We start from the raw sequence: 22,153 nt of genomic DNA, 5'->3' as shown, positions 1-22,153 counted from the left end.
TAGGCCATGTCCTACCACGTGTCAGTAACCTAGTATCTGACATGCAGTCGATCCTGATTCATTCTCGAGTACTTTAGCGGAAATTCTAGTGTCAGGGATGAAGTGGGGTTTTCCTGCAGAGTAAGAAAAATTTGGGAGCTTGAGGATAAGTAGATGAACGCTCAGACCTCTGTGGCTTCGGGTTGTGTGCCAATTGTGGTGCCATTCGATCATAAAGGTCTAGGCCTCATCCATACTGGGGGTTGATGTGATATTACCGGTAGAGAAGTTTGTAAGGATAAGAGAATATCCTTGGGCAATAGACGGTAGACTGTAGATGTCACCTATAGGTTGCAACCCAGTAGACAGACACAATTAGACGGAAGTTAGACAAAACTTACATTTTGCAGATAGTCTTCCATTGTATAGATTAGAATTGTTTTTTGGAGTTCGTATCACTGTAAGACAGCCAAACAACGAAACAGACGGGAGGCAAGAGTACTTACCGAGACTTACCGAGACTTTGCTTCATCATAGCGTTGGTGTACAAAGTACCTATGTAACTAGTGAATGCTTCCGTAACGTTGTCGGCCCCCTTATAAAATGAAGCTGCTAGCCCCCATACCATACTCATGAAGTAGGAAAGTTTGAAGCCCAACCTAATAGACCATCGCTGCTTGTTTTTCTTTCCACAATTAAACCCCTTCTATCTCTATTATCATCAGGGTTCAAGAACGCTTGTGAAGTCGCGAAATATCGAGTACCTAGTAGTTTCAGCCCATACATTTGGGCAATAGTAAGAACATCTCGACTATTCGTATTTGTTACACGAGTCGTCAACCACATATATCGGTGCATGATACATATATTGCATACTTTCACAATTGATGATGTACGGGTTGCATCCTTGAGAGGAATGGTAAGTAGGCGAATTATGCAGTGTATAATACTCAAATCACGACTTAAACTCTATGTGGAGCGAATTCTAGCCTGTCTCCTAGCTTTACTTTCAATCTTCCAAGTCCCAACCCAACCTTCATCGTTCAGGAAACTTTTCCTCTTTGAACATTTGATGGAGCATATCCAAAGCGCATAGGAACCCTCATCAAGCCAATTCCCACCGCACCTCCTAACCCCCATTGGTGGACATTATACTGGTACCGACGCTCTAATTGATTTGGATCCGAAGCACACTATGCCTTGATTGAATATCATGCCTGTGCTCTGCTGGCGGTCAAAGAAATGAGGAGGCTCTCATGATTCATCAACCATTAGAAGCATAGTACGAAACAACCGACAGAGATGAAAATACGAGAAGAAACAGAAACAAGCCAAAAAGAAGCGGAACTCGAAAGTCTAAAGGAGATTGATTATATTTGGTATTGTACTCCGAACATTCTTACCGCACCTACGAAACAGCTACCCTACGTACTATACGTACCAACCTACCTACCTACGTGGTTTATTCTTAGCACAACAAGTATCATACCCACAAGAACAATCATATTCACAATAGATCAGATCAGTACCCGACTCAACTCCATTCACGGACTGACTGCATTGCAATAAAAGAAATTTCAACCCCTTCAACCCCCTCCCTCTCCCCTCACCCAATTATTGAACATACCAAACAAAGTTTAAATCGATCAGGGACAAATCGAAGGACTGAATCGCCCTTTTATTTAATTTTCATTTTTCTTTCGTCGAAACTTTGTTGTTGATTGACATAGGATACCGAATATTCAAGGCTTTCTTTGGCTTGGGCTTTGGCTTTATTTTATTTTTATATGCTGCATGTGCCTCTCCATCCAAGTCCCTGCACACCCTTTTATCACTCACACCTCTCTGTCTACCTACCTACGTACTTACACCTACACCTACACCTACACCTACACTTACACCTGCACCCACACCTTTGCATCGAACCTGGCACATCTATTGTCGGCAATCATACTCCCGAGGACAGGTATCCGGGTCCCAATCATTGGATCGATCAAAAAAAAGTAGGGAAGATTTGATTGAGTTCAAGATCTGGTATATAAAAGGCAGCCAAGAAGCATTGAGAAAGACAGCCAGCCAGCCAGCCAGCCAGCCAGCCAGCCAGCCAGACAGACAGACAGACAGACAACTGACAACTTGTTGAGAAGGGTACATTGAGAAGTTGATTTTTTACCCAGAGTGGAAGGAAGTTCACAAAGAGTATAAAGGTTTTACACATTGCAAGAGCCAAAGGTAAGATAAAAAAAATGTTTATATTTCTTTGAACTTTGTCTATTTAGATCAACAACACCGCCCCCTCCCCGATACAAAGTATCATCAACCACCATCAGAATTGCCTTCCTCCCTCCCTCCCTCCTTACCTACCTCCCTACCTACTCTCACTCATACTTTGGGAATTTCATGTCTCTTGTGCTTTTCTTATTATAAATTTCAACATTCAGAAAAACCACAGAATTACAATACATACTACAAACATACATACTTACATACATCAATTATTCTGTGCATATTAGTACCTGATATCTTGCTTGACCTTCCAACAAGTTGTCATATACTGATAATTCACTACTTCACTACCTCTTGTATACTTCATCTCATCTCATCTCGTCAATCTTCTTCTACTTCTACTTCTGGTTCTACGTCTAGTTCTACTTCAAGTTTCACATCTAGTCCTACTTCTAGTTCTATTACCACTGCCAACAGACTATTCACTCTTCTTCGTCTCAATTCATCTCAGAAACTATCTTCTCTTCCTCTTCCTCCTCTTCCTCCTCTTCCTCGTCTCCTTTCTCTTCCCATTCCCATTCCCATTCCTCTTCCTCCTCTCTCATCTTCTCGTCTTCTTCACCTACTTTTGATCCTCACTTTATGGTCCAAAGCACAAAGTAGGTATTCAGTATTTAAGTTAGTACACGAAACTATTTAAAGTATTTTTTTTGAGTGAAGATTCCCCACCATCATCTCCGCCACCATCACTTATTTACAACTCCACAATCACATCTACTATTTGTTGAAGCCCGTCCATCTTCCTTCTAACCTCGACAACTGCGTTTGTTGGTTACACCGCAAATCGCAGATGAATTACTTTGACTCGAACTCCTCTCGCTGATCATTCCTCTTCTAATTCCTTTTTAGGTATCAAGTCCAATTTCAATCGTTTTATACCTCGGTATCGCCACACAGCCAGCCACAGCTACTTTGGCATCGCGCTCCCTCGAGATACAAACTTTCCCCCCAAAATTAAGCTCGCCCCAATCGAAAAGGGTCATGAGCCGTCCACGATCGCTTTCAAATCCGTTATACTGATGAGGGAAGGAAGGAAGGGGAAGTCTTTCAAACATAATATAACTTGTAATGGCGGGTGTCGATGAATACTCGAGCTTAAGCTCCAGTATGTATTCAAATGGAACTGGTACTTATACCACAGCAACAATATTGAACCTCACGCACTTCAATTATCCATGGGTTCTTCTAGTCGTCTTTCTTATATCATTCATCACACACAGCATTCTAACGGCGGAATCTTCCGATGAAACTGGACCGATGCTCACAGGTCCTGGGGGAAAACCTTTACCGCGGTCTGCTAGGAGGACAAAACAAGATAAGGATAAGCTCAGGCTGCAGGATTTCACTCCTATTCAGAAATTGTTATTTCTTTGGCTTTCAGCTGGTGTTCTAGTAACATTTCTCGGCAATGCGATCAACATCGTCGTACACGCTCTTGATAAACGGGAGAATGGTTGGTGGTGTGGCGAAGCAACTGCTGTGAGCATTCACTTTTTCGATTTGCCATTTGGGATGAAGTAGATACTGATCATTGTTTCATGCAGATATACGTCTGCGCCTCTCTTTTTTTCTACAGTGTCTTTCTCATTTCGTTGGTCGACACAACACCCTCACCTTCGATTGCACATCAGGTTACATGGTTAGTTGCGCTGGTCGGTGAGATTGTACTTCTTGCCGCTTCGCTATCTTTATACACCTCAGCTCACCGGGAACTCAACTCGCTTTTCAACTTCAATCCGGACTTTCACAAATACGCAACTCAATGGGAAATTGTTGAGCTGGTACTCGATGCAATTCGGGTAGTTCTACTTTTCTTCTGTGTGGCTTTTTATTGCATCTTCACTTTGGAACGTTCAATTAAAGGCAAAAATAGAAGTCGGCAGAGCAGCAGTGAGCCTGATGAGAACAGTCCCCTTCTTTTCAATGGCCGAGCGAATGGAAACGGCCATGTCTCTGGAAATGGCTCAATTGCAAATGCGTCTGCTTCCGACTCCTTATCGTTAAATGGACATGCGACTGCGAATGGTTCTGCAGCACAGGGCGTTGACATTCAAGGAAGACCGATTGGTCAGCAGCGTGTGGACGAAGTGCCTGCGTTTTACAAACCTACAACAGCTACAACCAAAACATGGTGGGAGTATTTGAAAGGATATTCACTCTTCTTTCCATATCTCTGGCCAGCTAGATCCGTTCGCTTGCAAATAGTAGTTGTTGTTTGCTTCCTTCTTGTCGTCATGCAGCGAATAGTGAACATCGCGGTTCCTTTGCAAGTCGGAAGGGTCACTGATGCGCTTACTGGCGATGATGATCAAGAGGTTACAATGCCATGGCTGTCCATTTCTCTTCTCATTGCTTTCAAGTTTCTTCAAGGATCTTCTGGAATCCTAGGAGCTGCTAGATCGGTTCTGTGGATTCCAATTTCTCAGTATTCATACAAGGCCTTAACCACAGCCTCATTTGAGCATGTTCATGGTCTGAGTTTGGATTTCCATCTCGGAAAGCGCACTGGTGAAGTCCTGTCAGCACTTAGTAAGGGTAACGCCATCAATAATTTCCTAGAGCAAGTGACCTTCCAGGTTCTTCCAATGATATTCGATCTTGGAGTTGCCATCGGTTATTTCGCATATGCCTTTGACGCATACTACGCTCTCGTGGTTAGCATCATCACCTTTTCTTATCTTTATCTTACCATTCGGATGGCAAGATGGCGATCGGATCAACGTCGACAAATGCAGAACCTCAGCCGCGAGGAAGACGCTGTCAAGAATGACTCTCTAACGTCTTATGAGACTGTTAAATACTTCAACGCTGAAACTTATGAATTTAATCGTTACCGACAAGCGGTTTCGGCATTTCAAAAGATGGAATTCAAAGTGACAATTTCTTTGAATATCCTTAACATCAGTCAAAACCTGGTCTTCATGGCTGGACTTCTCGTAACTTCTTTTATCGCTGCATACCAAGTCACAACTGGTAAACGTCAAGTGGGACAGTTTGTGACTCTCATCACATATATGGGTCAACTTCAACAGCCTCTGAATTTCTTTGGTTCTTTCTACCGGGGGGTCCAAAGTGCTATGATCAGTGGCGAACGTCTCCTTGAACTATTCAAAGAAGAGCCGACTGTTATTGATGAGCCGAGTGCGAAGCCACTGCCAGCATGCGAGGGCCGAATCGACTTCAATCATGTTAAATTTTCTTATGATACCCGTAAGCCTGCACTGGAGGACTTGAGTTTTACCTGCAAACCAGGCACCACTACAGCATTTGTTGGAGAGTCCGGAGGAGGAAAATCCACCGTTTTCCGGCTACTCTTTCGATTTTACAATACTCAGAATGGTAGTATCCAGCTAGATGGCCACGACATTAGAGATGTCACCATAGACTCGCTAAGACATCACATTGGTGTTGTACCACAGGACACAATTCTCTTCAATGAGACTCTTATGTATAACCTTCGGTATGCCAACCAAGACGCAACGGATGAAGATATTTACAATGCCTGTCGAGCTGCTTCGATTCACGACAAGATACTCGCATTTCCGGATGGTTACGATACGAAGGTTGGTGAGCGAGGTCTTCGTCTCAGTGGTGGTGAGAAGCAACGAGTAGCCATAGCACGAACCATTATCAAAAATCCTCGAATCATCATGCTTGATGAAGCTACTGCCGCATTAGATTCTGACACTGAACAACACATCCAAGAAGCATTGAAGACCTTGTCCGAAGGCCGTACTATGCTAGTCATTGCGTAAGAATTCCGACTAATTTTCATTCGCTTTTCACTAATTTTTTTTAAACTATAGCCATCGATTGTCCACCATTACTAATGCAGATCAAATATTGGTCCTTCATGCTGGACAAGTTGCTGAAGCTGGAACCCATAGTGAGCTATTACTCAAGAAAGGTCGATATGCGCAGATGTGGAAGAAGCAAATTAGGGCCGAACGAGCAGCTGAGAAAGCATCCGAGATGGTGGCTAGAGCCAGAGCTCTCAGTGAAGCAGCTTCCATTCAGACTCCTAGTCACTCTAGCAAGGTCAAAGGTGGCAATACGGAAGCGAGCGAGTATGAGACAGATCACCACAGTGATGTAAATCTTGCCGTTAAAGTGGAAGCGACAAGGGCTCTTGCTCGTACTCCGGAGAGCCGAATCAATGATGACAGTTCTAGCTCCAACTCTAGTTCCAGTTCAGACACGGATGGCCCCAAATCAGACGAGGAAAAGCAAACAGGAAACGACAAATTTGACGAAAATAGGAGTACCGACAAAAGTGGCGATTCGAGGCCTCCTTCAAGGAAGCAAAGTCCATCTAATTAAGGACATACAACAATCAATCGACAAATGACATTCTGATCTTGAGGCCTCAATTCGAATGTCTTTATTGCCTCAAACTAATACGAAGACATTCTTCTACTATATATTCCTCAACGGCCGCCATTACAAATTGCATGTACTGGTGGCATAGGGGCTTCTTCCATTTCACTTCAGCGCGAATGGATTGGTGTGCTTCTTATCATTGAGTATCGTTGAGCTTTTTTTTTGCCCTTGATTAATCGACGGGTTCATTCACAATACCCCTTACACAACTTGCAAAATTCTGCATCTGCTGTTCAGCTGTTTATATGCACACGCACATGGCGACGATGATTCACGACTCAAGCATAAATGAAGCATGTTTGGAGATTAGCGATTGGGTTTTTTTTATCTTTTTTTTTTATCAACCGGATTATAAATTTGAGCTCAGAAAAGGGTTGACTTGCGAAATGGAGATGGAAACGCGAGAGCTTGGAGCTAGTTTGCTGGAAATTCGTGGGTTTTGGTTCGCTTTGAAAAAGAATGGGCGTGGGACAAAATGACACGGAAAATTTGTGCTTTACATAGAAATATTGGAGCAATTCCACAGCAAACAAAATAATCAGATGAGAATAAAAGTAGGCAGTTCAAAATTGAAACTTTTAGGTATTGAAAATCGATCATGGAAGCGCACCTTGCATGTAATCAAATCGAGCACGACTAGTGAAAGGTTATGAGAACATGTCAACTTCGCGCTCTACTATTCTACATTCCCACCCTCGTCTAACATTTTCAACGCATCAGAAACACCTTCCCTCTTCCTTTATCTGTATTCCGGTTTGACGAAATCAGCAAAGGTCTTTGGCTCTTCGTAGTTGTGGTGTCCATCATCGTGGTGGTCGTGGTGGTGGTCGTGAGCATCTTCTTGTGGACCAACATATTCCATTTTTAAAACGTTTCCGCACTCTGGGCAACGCTCGACGGGACGGTCGCGGGACATCTGTGGAAGAGTTAGTACTGGAAGGTGGCATGGCATGTAGAAAGGAGAAATGAAGAGTTTGTTAGACGTACTGTAAGCCAGATAGTAACGTGCGAGTCAACTGGGTATCCAGTACAGCCGGCATATTGCTCATCACCGAAAGACTTGACAATGATTGGGTTATCCAACGTGCCTATACATTCCTCATCGATTAGCAAATTCCTTCTGTCTTGATTCCATCCGTTCCGTTCATCTCACTCCCAAACATCATACACAACAATCCAAGCCAGACATTCACCCTAAGAAACCCACGCAAGCGTACCTTTTCGGGAAGCATCCAAAGGCTTCATATCAAAAATATCAACTCCCTGCATCTTTCCCAAGATCTCAAGACGCTCGAGACCAGTCGCTTGGTCGAGATCAGTAGGGATGGTTCCTGGCGCGGCACCGGGTCCGAGAAGGTCGGCTTCGGTCTTGATTTCTACACGTGGTGCGCATTACATATCAGTCCATCTGTCCCCATCTTTCCTTCCCCATTTTCCCGCGCCCCGGCCTTGCGAATAAACACACCTTCGAACTTCTTGATCTTTCTGTCGCTCGATCCGGCCGGTGGTGCGGCTTCTCCTAAGCATAACAGTTAGCCCATGCGTCTCTCAAACCATCCTCCAGCCGTCTATCTTTTTCTCAAGCTTCAAACCCAGGATCTTCCGTACCCGAGGTCGAATAGTTTTCGGGATACAACAAACGAGGATAAACATACTTCTGATGATACTAGACGAGAAGCTGCGTCTCACGACGGGAGAGACGGCTGCTCTGCGAGCAGCAGCAATGGCTGAGCGTTGGAGAAACATGGCGGGTGTGTCAATTGAAGATGCGGTAGTGGTACGATTTGTAGGTATTTTTGGAGATTTCGTGATGTTGCTTGGAATGAGCCGCTAGTGGGTGTTATTAGTAAGCTAGACTGTGAATACACAAATGAGATGAGAGGTATTGATGATCACGTGCGTGGTGTAATCAAATGGGAGGGTGGGGATTGGTGGTGATGTGCGGCTTGGATTGATTTTTTGGGTGTTAGGAATGAGATTGTGAATTGCTGTGTAAAATTTACCAGTTATCACTTCGGTTCGTTGTTCTAATGGAAGATTACTTTGCCTCTTCAATTCTCTTCAATCAGTGCTTTTCTTTTTGCAGATTAAAGAAGTTCCAGATGGTATATGGAATTGCTTCCCAATACTGAAAAGTAGCCTTCAGGGACCCAGATGTCGGTAAGGTGAATTCATCAAGTTTTTCATTTATATTCATCACAAGACATTGAAACCAAGCTATCATTGGCACTTGTCTCTGCATTACACAGAAGAAAACGCTTTATTCATTATTTCATCCGATGGTATAATCCTCCGGAGTTGCATCATCATCCAGAAGCCCTTGAGCGTTGTAAGTGTTCTCATTAAAGTCCATCAATGGAGTTAGTCAATCCTTTTCAGAATTTCTGACATTCTACATCATCAACGATCTTGATAGACCACGTCTTGCTCTATAGGAGAAGCCTGAGAGGTTGTCTTTTGATAGGTTCTCCAAAGTGACCATAGTTCAGTGTCCACAGTATCAATAGTTGAATAGTTCGAAGGCACTCTCGTCACAAGATCTGACAAAATCTCTCAACCTTCCTTTTAATTCAATTCTTTTTCTTAGGATGATGAGTAGAGAAAATAGTTGTTTTCCTCCTCATCAAATGCAGCAAATTGTTTTCTCCCTTTTTTTTCTGGCTAGATGATCGGAGTCTTGAAGAGCAATATATTCGGAATCAATTGTACGATATGAGACATGTCCGGTTTTTAGTGAAATTATCTTTTCGTATTTTTGTCACCTCCCCTTAGCGATATTTCCTCTTGTTGTCGTACGTACCTAATATTATGCGTACCCAGTATGTCAAATATAGAGCATAGTCTACACACTCAGATACAAGTGGACTAAAGAGGAACACTCTCATAGGATCTTTGCTAGGTAGAAATGGCAGATCGCTGACCGCACGTTCGTCATTCAAGAAAATAGATGATTATGAAAATTTTCGGACTCTTAAATGAAGTTTATGTCCTGGTTCATTCGAGAAAAGCTCTGTCTATTTATACATAGAATGCTGCTCTAGTTACATAGCTGCAAAACGAAAACATCATATAGAAGTGCGGGTGCATGCACTCACCTATACCACTTCAAATCGCCCATTATCTGATCAATGTTCGACTGATTGTGCTCAAATCAAGAGACATTAACCTTAGGCTTTTGATCTATACCCACACAGAATTTCGCTGAAGAATTTTGCCGCACAGAAGGTCGTCCACCATCTCAGTTCATCCACTTGAAAGTACCTAATTTTAGACTTTAAGTTCACGCTTCTTGGTTCTTGATTGCCTGTGTTCTTACCTGGTACCTACACGATACTGAAATCGAAATTCTAGTGGTTGAAAGATCGGGAAGTCTCGTCTCCCCTTCCTTCATCACTCATGTTCTACTAGTAGCTCATCAAGTACGAATAACATACTAAATATACTTGATCTAAGCGCATGGCAACACAAACCGCTGATCAAGCCGGTTTCACATGATCACCCCCTCGTCCAACCTGACATAGAATCGTGAGATATGTTGCCATTTATCTTGAAAACCACTTAGTCGGCTGAAAGATGGGGTTTTCGAGACATAAGCTCGATTCTGAACCACATGATTGTTGATTTCTTCAAGGTAACGGCACAATCAAGAGCTACTCATTGACTAATCACTTCTTCTTTCACTTATCTGGATCCATGGTAGACAAAATCACCGCCAGTCACCCCACCACTCCATTTCGAGTCTCGAATTGGAACAAAAGAGACTCAATGTGAAAAGGATTGATAACCCTGGAAAGAACATTATAGTGAGAGTAATACGATCATTTATTACGATACACCGAAAAACACTTACATAGAAGGATTCTTCTAGGTTTACGGCTTACACTATGCATGCATACAGCCTAAAGATACCGCAATATCCAGGATCTCGGGCTTACGGCCGCATTCGGTCGCAAGATGTTCCCAGATAGCTTTTGGATCCTAAACTCGAAAATTTGTGTTGGGCGCGTTCACCAAAACAAATTCTTCAGTAGTGGGTAATAGAGGACAAGTGACCATAACCCTCGCTAATAGGATTCAGAGGCTTCATTATGCTCTGAAGGTAGCAGCTAAAATATGTCAGCTCAAGATTCGAGAAGAATCATAGATTTTCCGGATGTAACTGAAATCAAGCTATCGGCATCAATGGCGTGTGTATTTTTAATTTCGCTGGGTTTATTGCATACCCATATCTACTCTTATTTATCTCCCCTGCGACCTTGTCAGGAATACGGTATTCTCATTCGCTACCGGAACACGGCAGGGATTCAAATACATGACAGCCATGTGGGATTTAGAGCCACGTTCCATAATATCGCCACACGCCTGCATGCTTCCAAATATTGGATCGTTTATTGGTATATTAGCAAAGGCTACCCAAGACTGTTCTTCTTTGTGCAATCACAAGTACAAGTATAAGTTCCCGGCTCAGTACTCCAAATTTTGATTTGGTTATACAATAGTCTTCTTTTGAGGTTGAGAAACATCTCCAAACCTCATTCGAAATGCTCTTCGCCGACTTCATAACCCAAGCCACAACTTTGCTCGTGGCAAGCTTGTCTCAACTTCAGACCAATGGCTTGTCGTTATGGGGGACGCTCGATGTACCACAATTACCTCTCTATAACTCAACAAATGTATGTTCTCTAGATGCCATCTTGGCCGTGTACCGAGATTAATGACGGTCTTCTAGGCGCCACAAACATCGCTGCAGAACACTTATGGAGTGATTCCAAATACAGGGCGTACTGTATATTATGATTGGACCATAACTAGGGGATATATAGCTCCTGACGGAGTTAACAAAAGGTAGGTCGAGACAGATATCTCCACTCATATGGCAAACATTTTTTGCTAACGAGATTGTACAATAGCGTCATTCTCATCAACGGGCAGTTCCCTGGGCCACTTCTTGATGCCAATTGGGGTGACATGATCCAAGTCACTGTCCGAAACCATATCAAAGATGAAGGAACTACTATTCACTGGCACGGGCTTCTGCAGAAGGGCACACCTTGGATGGATGGCGTTCCGGGAATTAGCCAATGTCCCATTAGTCCTGGCAGCCAGTTCACGTATCGCTTTAGAGTATGTTCAGCTTAATATGTGTCTTTGTAATCTTTTCTAACAAACTCGCAGGCAGATCAATATGGCACTGTAAGTAATGACCTTTTCCATAAAATTCTAGTCTAATCAACAAATTCAAGTCGTGGTATCACAGTCATTACAGTGGTCAATACGGCGCTGGTCTTTTTGGACCATTAGTCATATATGGGTTCGTTCATTCTCGATCTTTCCTAAGGCCCTATCATTAACGTTCAAACAGCCCTCAGAACGTCCATTATGATATTGATATCGGCCCAGTTATGCTCGTAAGTAATTCTTAATAGATCATCCGTGTTCTTGGGCTCATGATGAATTGCAGCATGATTGGTATCACGCCGATTACTACCAAGTGGTGGAACGACTTTTCTCAGTGCCTGCAAATCCGCTTGCAGCCAACAACAACCTGATCAACGGAAAGATGGATTTCAATTGTAGCGCGATCACTGTGAATGCCTCTTGCACAGCCAACGCTGGGCTTTCTAAGTTTCATTTTCACCCGGGTAAGACGCACCGCCTTCGTCTCATAAACCCAGGCACAGAAGGGAACCAGAAATTCAGTATCGATGGGCATTTATTGACAGTTATCGCTGTTGATTTCGTTCCAGTTGTACCATATGACACGAACGTGGTAACTGTAGGAGTTGGACAGCGCACAGACGTGATAGTTAAAGCTGTTGGCAAGGTGGGATCGTCATATTGGATGCGTTCCAACTTTAGCCAGCTGTGCGCATCTAGCCCCAGTCTACAGCCGAACGCTCTAGCCGTGGTATTGTACGACGGCGCCGACCCAAACAGCAGGCCCAAATCCACAGCATTTCCTTATAATGAAACCAATTGCTTGAACGTAAGTGGCCCTCTCTTAAGACCATACAAGAAAGTACCATCTCTAACCAGACATTCAGGATCCCCTTAATACAACTACCCCATATATCAAGAGTACTCCGCCAGTTACACCACAAGTCACCCAAACAATAGACATAAATTATCTTATCAATGGATCCGGCATGTTTCTATTCACCTTCGGTGGCAGCTCTTTCCGGGCGGATTACAACCAGCCAGTCCTTCTTACAGCAGCAACAGCGACAACATCAACGTCGAACAGCGGTATATATACCAACAGCACATCGCTCTATCCAACTACTATGAACGTTCATGATTTTGGAACGCCTGCCACTGTTCGTCTAATAATTACAAACAGCGTGCCAGTCTCTCATCCTATGCATCTTCATGGTCATAACTTTTGGATACTGGCGGAAGGAGTTGGCACATGGGATGGAACCATAACTAATCCATCTAATCCGATCAGAAGGGATACTTTCATGATGGCAGCAGCTCTTAGAAGTGGCCCAAAGGCGTACACTGTCATTGAATATGTTGCTGATAATCCTGGCGTATGGCCGTTTCACTGCCACGTCGCTGGACATGTCTCAACTGGGCTATTAATTAATGTATTGGTGCGTATCTTAACCTAGAAATTATTCCACGGCTTCTATATTTCATTCACTGACCTTTTCCAGGAACAACCAGATGTGTTAGCAAATAACTCCCAGGCTTTGAATTCAATATCGCCGACGTGTGAAAGTTGGCAGAAATGGACGAAATCTCATTTGGTTGATGAAATTGATTCGGGGGAATAGTTTGCCAGTCTTCATTGAATTAGACTAGAATATGAACAGAAAATGATATGTGGCGATTTCGCATCACTGTCACAATATTCGGCGGATAATGATCATTTCTGCGACTCATACGAGGAATGAGCGGATAGCACAGGTAGACGCGGCAGCTGTTCGAAATCAATCTTCAGGTTCGTAGGGTTGATTAGTAATTTACATATACGATATTAATATACTTCATAAATAATGTGAGAATTTGGAAAGGCATGTATTTTGAATTGGAAGACATATAGCTATCATTGAGATCTCTAGCTTCACTGACGATAGGTCTTAGGCAGAAGATCCAACTTCTTATTCTATCTCACAACAGGAACCATTTCTAGAACATATGGCTCCTTCACCCACAAGCCATATGTCTTTTGCTCCACCCATAACTTGTTGTAAAAATCTTCTCCTTCCCTTCCTTCCGGAATGCGGAAATCAAAATTCCACAACAAACGGCCTAGTATGAGTTTCATCTCGGCATGAGCTAAAACTTGCGCAATGCAGTTTCGTGGTCCAACACTAAACGGTTGCACAATCTTGAAGTTATCATTTTTGAAGGTTTCCTTGTCGAAGTATGGATCGGAAGTAGTTGGTTCGAACAGAGGAGATGAGGTTGATGTCAGCCAGCGCTCTGGTATGAAGTGGTCGGCATGTGCAAAGTGATCGGCGTAGCGATATGCAGCGATTTGAGGAAGTCCGACGAATGTCTTCAAAGAGATGGAGGAATTAGTTGTGTTTCAATTTCATGAGAGGAAGTTAGAACTGAACTGGACTTACGCCTCCTGGATACATATCTCCAGCAATTGTGTCACCACCATCCGGCACAGTACGCGGTATGGAGCACGGCACTGGCGGAGTATATCGAAAATTCTCTTGGAATACCGCTGTGAGATAAGGGAGGTTCTCGAGAGCCTTTAGTGTAATTTCAGACTCATCCGAGAACGTCTCTCTAATCTCTTTCTTCAACTTTTCCATCTTCTCAGGCTGCAGCATTAGGTTTCTCGTTGTTGAAAGTAGCACTGTCGAAGTAGTTTCACTTCCTGCAATGACCAATGTTCCTGCTGTTGCTTCTATTTCCGGCATGGTCATCGTATTCTTCGTATTAGCGCCAACGATATATGACATGAAGTCATTGCGACCAGTCTCTAGATTGAGACGTTTTTGCACCCATTCCACACTACGGCGAAAATGATATATACGTTCGTTGAAGGCTGATTTGGGGATACAGTACCATAAAATCTTATCAATTACCGGGTAAAAAGTTATACTGGCCAGGAGGCACGATGCTTTGAGATGGGCAAAGAGGAACGATACCCAGCGATGATATTTTCCTTTGGCGAGACATTCAAACGATTGTCCAAATGTCAAGTCACCCTGTGTTTCATGTTGTCAGAATCTCACTCCATTTCACACGAAGATTACACTTGCCGTAATATCAAAGGTAGTAAAATTGTACCAGTCTTTCAAATCCAGGAATCTTCGTGTTCGAGCTTCTTGTATCAATAGTCCCGTATATTTCTGCAAGAACGGCTCTTGAGCTTTCAGGGCGCTTGGAGAGAAGGCATGATTCAAGATCTTCCTTTGCCTTGTGTGATCATCCTCGAAAGAATCCAGAATTGAGAAGACTCCATTTGGAGCTGGTCTAATCCAAGCGGGGTTTTTTGTAAATTCAGAATGTCCACGACCTCGCGCTCCATAGATATCATGCCATGCTTGGCCATCGATGAAGGATAGTTCGTCTGGTGCTAATCGTACAACCTTGCCATATTTCGTGTGAATGGCCCAAGTGTCATGGACCAGGTTACCGCGAGACAGAGATATTGCGTATGGAAGACGGGAAATGCTCCAGAGCAGTGGGCCTGGGTACTTAGCCAGCGGGTGAAAAAAGTAGTTGTAGAAACATCGGAAAGTATTATACTAGAGACGTTTCAGTTCGAAACAGAGAAAGTGCGCACGCAAAATTTAGGACAACAAAGAGGACTACAACTGTAACTTACTGCTAGAAAAAAAGCCACAAGGTACAGGCTGACAGCCTTTGGTCCAAATTCATTAGGAAAATAGTGATCCATTATTCACCCTATACTTGGTGGTGGAGAGCACGGGGAAACGGCAGAATATGTCTGTGTTCAACAGTTCTGATGGGCATACCTAACTATCCGAAAACTATTCCAGATATCTTCACATCGTCAGGAAACAGCACTCAGCATGAAACTATTGTTGCAACTCCGCGGGCATCGTCAATGCCATGTAGCAATATCTCCTGCAGAACCCCAGGATTGAGAACCTGGAAAAATACCCCGGACTAAAGCATGGAAGAAGCTCTACAAGCTTGACTTAAGCAATGTAACATCTGACGGACAAACAGAACCTCTACCACCTTCCGTAAAAATAACTTTCCCATGTTTTGTATAATCTCAAATTATGCAGGCAGTGACATGTACCTAGGATCTTATTGGGCTGATTCTTGAGGAAGTCTTGGTCACTAATCATGAACAAAATCCTTCGGCTTTGAGACTTAGGGATTGTATATCACTCACCCTATTTAAATTATAGTTTATGTGCTTACTTTCATAAGCAGCATTAGTACTGCAACTCTCCTGTGTACTCGGGGCAGGAAAGCCTAGCGTCACTACCCCCCTAGCATGCTGGCCCACCTACCGAGCTAACGCCTAAAGCTTAATACGACCATAACGCTTGACAAGACAAACGAGACAAGCCAATAAATATCTAAACAGAAGGTACCTAGTATTAGTTACGCGTCGCCACACGTGTTCATCTGCGAAGTAAAAAGTCGAGATTGATTATCATCACATCTCTTTCATCAGGTGCGCATCATGCGATCACACTTTTGTCTCTAGATTCCTCGTCCCATCTCATCAATTACACGATACACGCCCATTCATTCGAAAATTGATATGTATGCCTTAGGGTTTGTCAGCTTGAAGAATCAACAGCTCAAACAGACTGAGATGTTTTCGATTCAGAGCATCAACGTCACGTGACTAGACACAAGCACTCGTGTGGAAAAAAAAATCGCAACACGAAAAGGACGCTCACTCTCTTCAACATCAAATCAAGCAATCGATATTTCAAACTCCAAATCATTTGAGTGTATCACAAAAGCCTTCAATTTATCAGAAATCTAATATTTTCATACCTTTTTCTGAAAATGCCCCTGTGATTTGACATATGGGCAAATATCAACATTCTCGGTCTAAGAGTTGGCAGCCCGCATTTCACATGAAAAAAATTCTTCGGGTTGAACTATTTTAAAAGTACAGAACAGCTCCACCAGTACACGCCACTGATGATAAGCTGAGAGCGAGTATTCTACGCGATGGTCTGATCTACTGTTCTAGTTTCTCTAATGGCACCTTCAGGTATCTCATCAGAAAAGCTCCTAGCACTCTTTCTATCAAGCTCAATCTCACTATCTTGTGGTAAATAGTGTTTGGACCGTGGGCCTCGTTGATTAAACCCAGATAAAGAGCCTCTGCTTACAGAGTTCTGTGTCGTACGGGTTGAGCCGAAAAGACTTCGTAAAGACTGTCCAACTTTTGTGTTGGTCAAGACATAGCGGAAAAGTTGCGGACAGACGAGCAGACACGAACAGATGATTGTTACGTTCAACTCGATGGATCTTATGCTTGTTAGCTCAGTATCATTTCCGCGATTGTAGAATGGCTTACATCCATACGGCCTCGTACATAACGTCCCAGGTTTGATCTGCGTCACTATCCTTGAGTTTCACGGCTATCTCAACGTTTCGAGCCAGAGTAGCTCCCACGGCACTGTTTCCTGGTCAGAATGATGTTCTTTTCGTAGCATTTATATTCACTCACAAACCACCAATAGCGAATATTGCTGCTAGTCCCAACTTTCGTCCCCGACTCAGCTGTAATGTGTACAACATGGGCATGGGCAGAACAAGAATTATGATATCCGTGAGTAGATTTAGGGCACCGATTGCAAGGTCAGTCACATAGCCGTCTAGGCAGACAGCCTTTTTGCCGGGGGTTTTGATTCCAAACGCCGCAGCGACGGGGTTGCACCAAAAGATCTGCACCAATGTTGATGCGACGAGGTAACAAATCGTGAATACCAGAGTTCCATAAACAGTCCAGCGAAAGGTTTTGCTTGGTCTGAAAATCGACAAATAATACATCAAGATGGATACTTTGGCGCAAAGGATTCCGGGAGGCCACATTATATCCCCAATTCTATGAAGCTATCGTTCCGTCAATTGGAGCCCCTTTCTTGATCATCTCTGAAACCTACCAGCCAAGTATTCCGGTTCAATGGGAGACGAAGGTCCCAAACATGGTGCGCAATCCCATAATGTTCGATGTCTAAATATTCTGAGCTATTATGCGAATCAACGAAGGATCGAGTGGTACTGACCAACAATGAAGCAGGTGGCTCTGGCAATCGAAAAGGCCTACATAATGTAAGCAGGAAATTCGCATTTGCTCTTGTTGGCAGTCATACCAGCGCAAAAACGATCAGAACTGGAAGTACATTAGTATTGTCCGAAGAATGCCTAGTGTTACAATGACACTTACCGTCATCCCATCCTAGCTTTCTTCCTGCCATAGACACTTTGGTCGCCAGACGAAGAACCACAAAGATGAATGCAACACATAGTGTTGTGAGAGTTCCTGCCATGTACATTCCGCCATTGCTTTCGGGATGGTCGAAATTTGGTGTCACTCCTGGTGGAGCCGGTGCTGCAACGAAACCTTCTCTACCGATGAGGTCAAAAATTGCCATTGTAAGGAACGCACGGGCTCTGCTAACCCAAAGAAAGTTGTGGAGAAGTGGACTCAATCAGCTTGTTGTAGATGTCTTGGTGGTTCCGGTGCGTGTATTATACAGAGTTCATATGATTAGATTTCTCATTCTTGATTGCATAAATGAAGACTTCAAAATTCAAATGTAGAGATCCTTCATCTCAAATCTTTCGCCATGGTTTCAAAAAAGCCCCCTTCAAAGGCTGATGGAGGGTGGTAGTTGGGCATACAACTTCGGAAATTCGTGATACCGTAAGATCCGGTAATCATGAATGTATCTAAGTAGAAAGATACGATATTGATCCATGAAGCCCTCCAATAGTAACACGCGTGAGAAAATAGCTAGTGGCTAAGCCATAAATCTTTAGTAATGGTGGCAACAGTGGGTGGTATCGTATCTATCCAATGATGAGATAATGACCCTGGAAATCAGCCTGTGTAATCATGTGCCTCCTGTTTCCGCTTACAGTAAATGGGACGTCTAGATGGCAGTAATTGCTTGAGCTGACAATAGATCATATCTGACCATATTATTACGACCTTGTAATAGAGTAGTCATGCATATGTTAAGGAATCTACCGTTCAGGCGGTTAAATTTCAGCAGCGCAGCACATGTATCTATTTGCTGTTGTAGATTGAATACATCTGACGGCGCAATGCATGTATTTAGTAGAAAAATTAACTTCACAAATGTACATTCTAAAGGTCGCAATACGTATTTCGATAGTCTGTGCATTAGTGCTTATATGCTATAGTATCGTATAGTTTATTGCTGAAGAACTACTACTACAATATAGATGAACCGCCGAGGCGAGGAAGGGCAGATTTTAAGCGCCAATTTTATCCAGGGCGGGCTGGTTCCAGGTTCAACTATGCAATTTTGAGAACCTGCAGAGGCACATTTTTTAAATCTCTTTTTCCGCTCGGAAAAGGCTTGGAAGTGTGATCCGAGACGTTCCGGATATCTTCGAAAGTATCAAGAGACAGAGGTCTGCACTTGTTCAGGGCTCAATGCTCAACCCCACACCCACCCCCCTTCATAGGCGAAATCCCGATAGACTTAATCACTTAAATAGAAACATGTATTTGGAACACGTGTATTTCGGTATCTTCTCACGATATCAATCTTCATGTTATATTGCATTTTGAACCCCCTTAAATATACGAAACTTCTCAAATTTCATTCCAAATAAATGATTGCTCACTTTCATATCGAACATTAAAAAGAGCGAAATGTTTTTGATCGTCTGGGTTTTTTGTCCTGCCCCCCGTGCATTATCCTAGCCAGTAAAACTTTCAGAAAGAATCTACATGGATTGTCGGATAACAGATTAAAATCTCACCTAAGATTTTATCAATTTATCCTTCTGCTGGGGTCTCGAAAAAATTTGATTGCTTAGATATCTGATTGTTCGACGTCGGTTTGAGAAAGCCTCGTTCAGTTTTCTGGAGTAATCCCTCGAAATTTGTGTCAGCATTTCAGGAAAGACTTCTTAATGGCTATGCATTTACGATCTCAAATGTGTTGCTGTTCATGTTCCTCTTCATGATGTGGTCGATGAAATAGGAAGGTAAAGCCGTTAGAACTGCCTCTTCAAGCAAACCCCGATAGAGTAGAAATGGTTAATATTAACGCTCAAGAGCTGTTGTTCACCACCAAGTCTACTTTTAATCTAGAAATGTGAGTGTGGACGCACAAATGAGAATGCTTTATTATTTCAGAGTTGAGTTGGACTTAATTCCAGAAAGCACTAAGGTAAGTTCCTAAGCATTTAAAATTCAAATCTAGATAGAATGATTAAGGGCATTCGATCGTAAGAATCAGTTCATCCTTCAAACATATGCAAACGACAGGAGAAATTTGGTATGTCAATTAAAAATGAGACGCAATCATATACTCCAGGGGCCATCTCGTTCCTTCACTAAAATGTGTGCTGTAGGGTCTGGAAAACAATACTCATGAGCTAACAAATTTCCTGGTCGCGATTTGCCTTCTGGAAATTTGAAATCGTAGTTGAGGATAAGATGAGCAATCAGGATTTTGATGGCATGTGCTGCAAAGAATCTGCCAGGACAGGAGTATTTTCCATGACCAAAATGCATGTTGTTCTTATCAGTCATGGCGAATTGATGAAGGTTGCTTTTTCCCGGCTTTTGCCTCTCGTAATAGAAGCGAAACCCCTGGAAAACACCAGGATCGGGAGTTACAGACTCGAGAGAAATCGGCACGACAGGCACTACCATATGAACACCCTTTGGAAGTACTGTGCCGTCGGAAAGCGTTATGTCTTCCATCGCAGCACGTTTGAAACCAACTAACCGCGTTAGAAAAGTGAATTTATAAAGTAACTATGAGAAAACTTACTAAGACTGGGACCGTTTAGTCGTTGTGACTCTTTCATGAAACTGTCAAGCTTCCTCATTTTTGTGAGTGTCGTCTTCTGCCAGCCGCCATCCTCCTTTAGAGCTTGCAAGATTTCTTCACGAAGTGGCTCGAGGTATTCTGGATGAGCAATAATGTCATAAAGAACCTGAGTTGCCGTCATAGAAGTTGTATGAACAGACGCCAATGCCAAAACAAGTAGTCTATGGACTAGCTCTGCCGGTTGTCCATCCCGCTCGTTCCACGCCTCATCCATTAACCATTGCAGAAAATCATTTGGTGGTTTGTAATCTGGATCTTTCACTGTTTCCATTCGCCTGCGCTCTTCCACAATGGGTGTGATTAGTCTTTGCGCGTTGTGAAGATTCCGAGAGACGGCCCAACTAGCGGGCATGAGATATGATGAGATGCGTTTAAGGTAGGGCGGAATGACCCTCATTTGAATTGCAACTCGGAAAACGTTCTCCGGGAACATTCTTTGGATTTCCATCCATTCCTTGTTGCGCTCCAAGGAGGCAACTGATATTCGTGCGAAATCATGCACAACCAACTTTACTACGGTGTCAAACCCAAGTACGGAAACCCATTTATCTGGCAAACGTTAGTTTGTGATAGCAGACGAAGTGAAAATGGTTTAAAGAAGCCGAACCTTTGCACGGAGGTATCTCTTGCGTCAATGCCCATTTCATTTCTTCACATATCAAAGGCACAAAGAGCCCCAGCTTAGGGGTAAGTCGCGTATGAATGGCATGAGTGTGAAGGTTACCACGCAGCAAGATATCGATAGTGTTATAGTTGCCTTGAAAATTCTACATAAAGGTCAATACTTTGCGTCCAACAGTTGAAAGCGGGTTACATTTCAAAGAAAATTTGACATTTCATACTATTTGAATCATCTGATCGGATTCAGACAGTGAAAACTTGTGATTGTTGGACTGCAGTCTGGGCTACTAAAAACTGCATGGGTGACTTGCCTCAATATTTGCAACCATGGAGCTGAGTTTCTCTTCTGGAATGGCTCGAAGCTCATTGACGTACTTGTTGGGCACAACTAACATGTCATTTCCATTTATTTTGAAGAATTGATCTTTGTACTAAGTACTTATCAGAACAATGGTTCATAGTATCATCGATGGAGCAGACAAAGGCCTTACCTGACGATATCCTTCTTGAAGGAGGTTCATTGCGTTGTTGAGATACTGAACCCTCGCGGGGTAAGCCCATCTCAGGCCAACAATAGGAGCTTTCACCGCAGCATTGCCATGGGGAAAGAGCACAGCCCTGAGCCACGAGCCTAATAGAATGCCACATATTGCGACCAGTGCCAATACCGGTTTTGTTGTTGCAGCCTCACCATAACCAGTGAGCTCTATGAGGGCCATTTTAATCGAAATTGTCGACTCTCTGATCGGTCTGTATCTCAGGAAGTCCAGTGATTCCACTCAATAGCATATAAACGGATCTTCGCCTCTAATGCCCTCCCCCGCACTTTACATCTCTTAGCTAGCAATATCTTCGATCCTAAGGTTTCTGTT

The 22,153-nt window shown here is 43.2% G+C and overlaps 6 protein-coding genes across 6 annotated transcripts; 2 read left to right on the top strand and 4 right to left on the bottom strand.

The window, feature by feature from the left end:
• Window positions 1-3,333: 3,333 nt before the first annotated feature.
• On the top strand, window positions 3,334-6,585 carry EAE97_008879 (uncharacterized protein; the record flags this gene model as incomplete). The annotated part of the gene is made up of 3 exons (XM_038879394.1): window positions 3,334-3,744; window positions 3,810-6,016; window positions 6,072-6,585. 3 exons carry the CDS (start codon window positions 3,334-3,336, stop codon window positions 6,583-6,585), a joined length of 3,132 nt encoding a protein of 1,043 aa, XP_038729905.1.
• Window positions 6,586-7,384: 799 nt separating this feature from the next.
• On the bottom strand, window positions 7,385-8,391 carry EAE97_008878 (uncharacterized protein; the record flags this gene model as incomplete). The annotated part of the gene is made up of 5 exons (XM_038879393.1): window positions 7,385-7,561; window positions 7,633-7,733; window positions 7,863-8,021; window positions 8,111-8,164; window positions 8,301-8,391. 5 exons carry the CDS (start codon window positions 8,389-8,391, stop codon window positions 7,385-7,387), a joined length of 582 nt encoding a protein of 193 aa, XP_038729904.1.
• Window positions 8,392-11,186: 2,795 nt separating this feature from the next.
• On the top strand, window positions 11,187-13,424 carry EAE97_008877 (uncharacterized protein; the record flags this gene model as incomplete). The annotated part of the gene is made up of 9 exons (XM_038879392.1): window positions 11,187-11,318; window positions 11,375-11,490; window positions 11,556-11,769; window positions 11,821-11,838; window positions 11,889-11,956; window positions 12,008-12,053; window positions 12,107-12,631; window positions 12,690-13,241; window positions 13,305-13,424. 9 exons carry the CDS (start codon window positions 11,187-11,189, stop codon window positions 13,422-13,424), a joined length of 1,791 nt encoding a protein of 596 aa, XP_038729903.1.
• A 332-nt stretch (window positions 13,425-13,756) lies between these two features.
• Window positions 13,757-15,514, bottom strand: EAE97_008876 (uncharacterized protein; the record flags this gene model as incomplete). The annotated part of the gene is made up of 4 exons (XM_038879391.1): window positions 13,757-14,152; window positions 14,223-14,819; window positions 14,874-15,362; window positions 15,443-15,514. 4 exons carry the CDS (start codon window positions 15,512-15,514, stop codon window positions 13,757-13,759), a joined length of 1,554 nt encoding a protein of 517 aa, XP_038729902.1.
• A 1,016-nt stretch (window positions 15,515-16,530) lies between these two features.
• On the bottom strand, window positions 16,531-18,540 carry EAE97_008875 (uncharacterized protein). Its single transcript, XM_038879390.1, has 7 exons — window positions 18,008-18,540; window positions 17,934-17,953; window positions 17,847-17,883; window positions 17,724-17,794; window positions 17,288-17,673; window positions 17,135-17,236; window positions 16,531-17,085 (listed from the first exon to the last, which is right to left on the bottom strand). The coding sequence occupies exons 1-7, from the start codon at window positions 18,213-18,215 to the stop codon at window positions 16,776-16,778; spliced, it is 1,134 nt and encodes a 377-aa protein (XP_038729901.1). The 5' UTR covers window positions 18,216-18,540; the 3' UTR covers window positions 16,531-16,775.
• A 1,585-nt stretch (window positions 18,541-20,125) lies between these two features.
• Window positions 20,126-22,000, bottom strand: EAE97_008874 (uncharacterized protein; the record flags this gene model as incomplete). The annotated part of the gene is made up of 4 exons (XM_038879389.1): window positions 20,126-20,550; window positions 20,601-21,209; window positions 21,268-21,340; window positions 21,773-22,000. The coding sequence occupies 4 exons, from the start codon at window positions 21,998-22,000 to the stop codon at window positions 20,126-20,128; spliced, it is 1,335 nt and encodes a 444-aa protein (XP_038729900.1).
• Between the last annotated feature and the right edge of the window lie 153 nt (window positions 22,001-22,153).

This window comes from Botrytis byssoidea, assembly GCF_014898295.1.
Source record: "Botrytis byssoidea strain MUCL 94 chromosome Unknown BBYS_019, whole genome shotgun sequence".
In the NCBI taxonomy this organism is placed as follows: domain Eukaryota; kingdom Fungi; phylum Ascomycota; class Leotiomycetes; order Helotiales; family Sclerotiniaceae; genus Botrytis; species Botrytis byssoidea.
This window is presented reverse-complemented; position numbering and strand designations above follow the sequence as displayed.

Excerpts from the sequence above, each read along its gene's own strand:
- EAE97_008875 (XM_038879390.1), bottom strand. The coding sequence starts at position 18,215 with ATGGCAATTTTTGACCTCATCGGTAGAGAAGGTTTCGTTGCAGCACCG. Across the intron at positions 17,884-17,933 it reads TTCTGATCGTTTTTGCGCTG|GCCTTTTCGATTGCCAGAGC; the intron begins GTATGACTGCCA and ends TACATTATGTAG. Across the intron at positions 17,795-17,846 it reads AGCCACCTGCTTCATTGTTG|ACATCGAACATTATGGGATT; the intron begins GTCAGTACCACT and ends CAGAATATTTAG.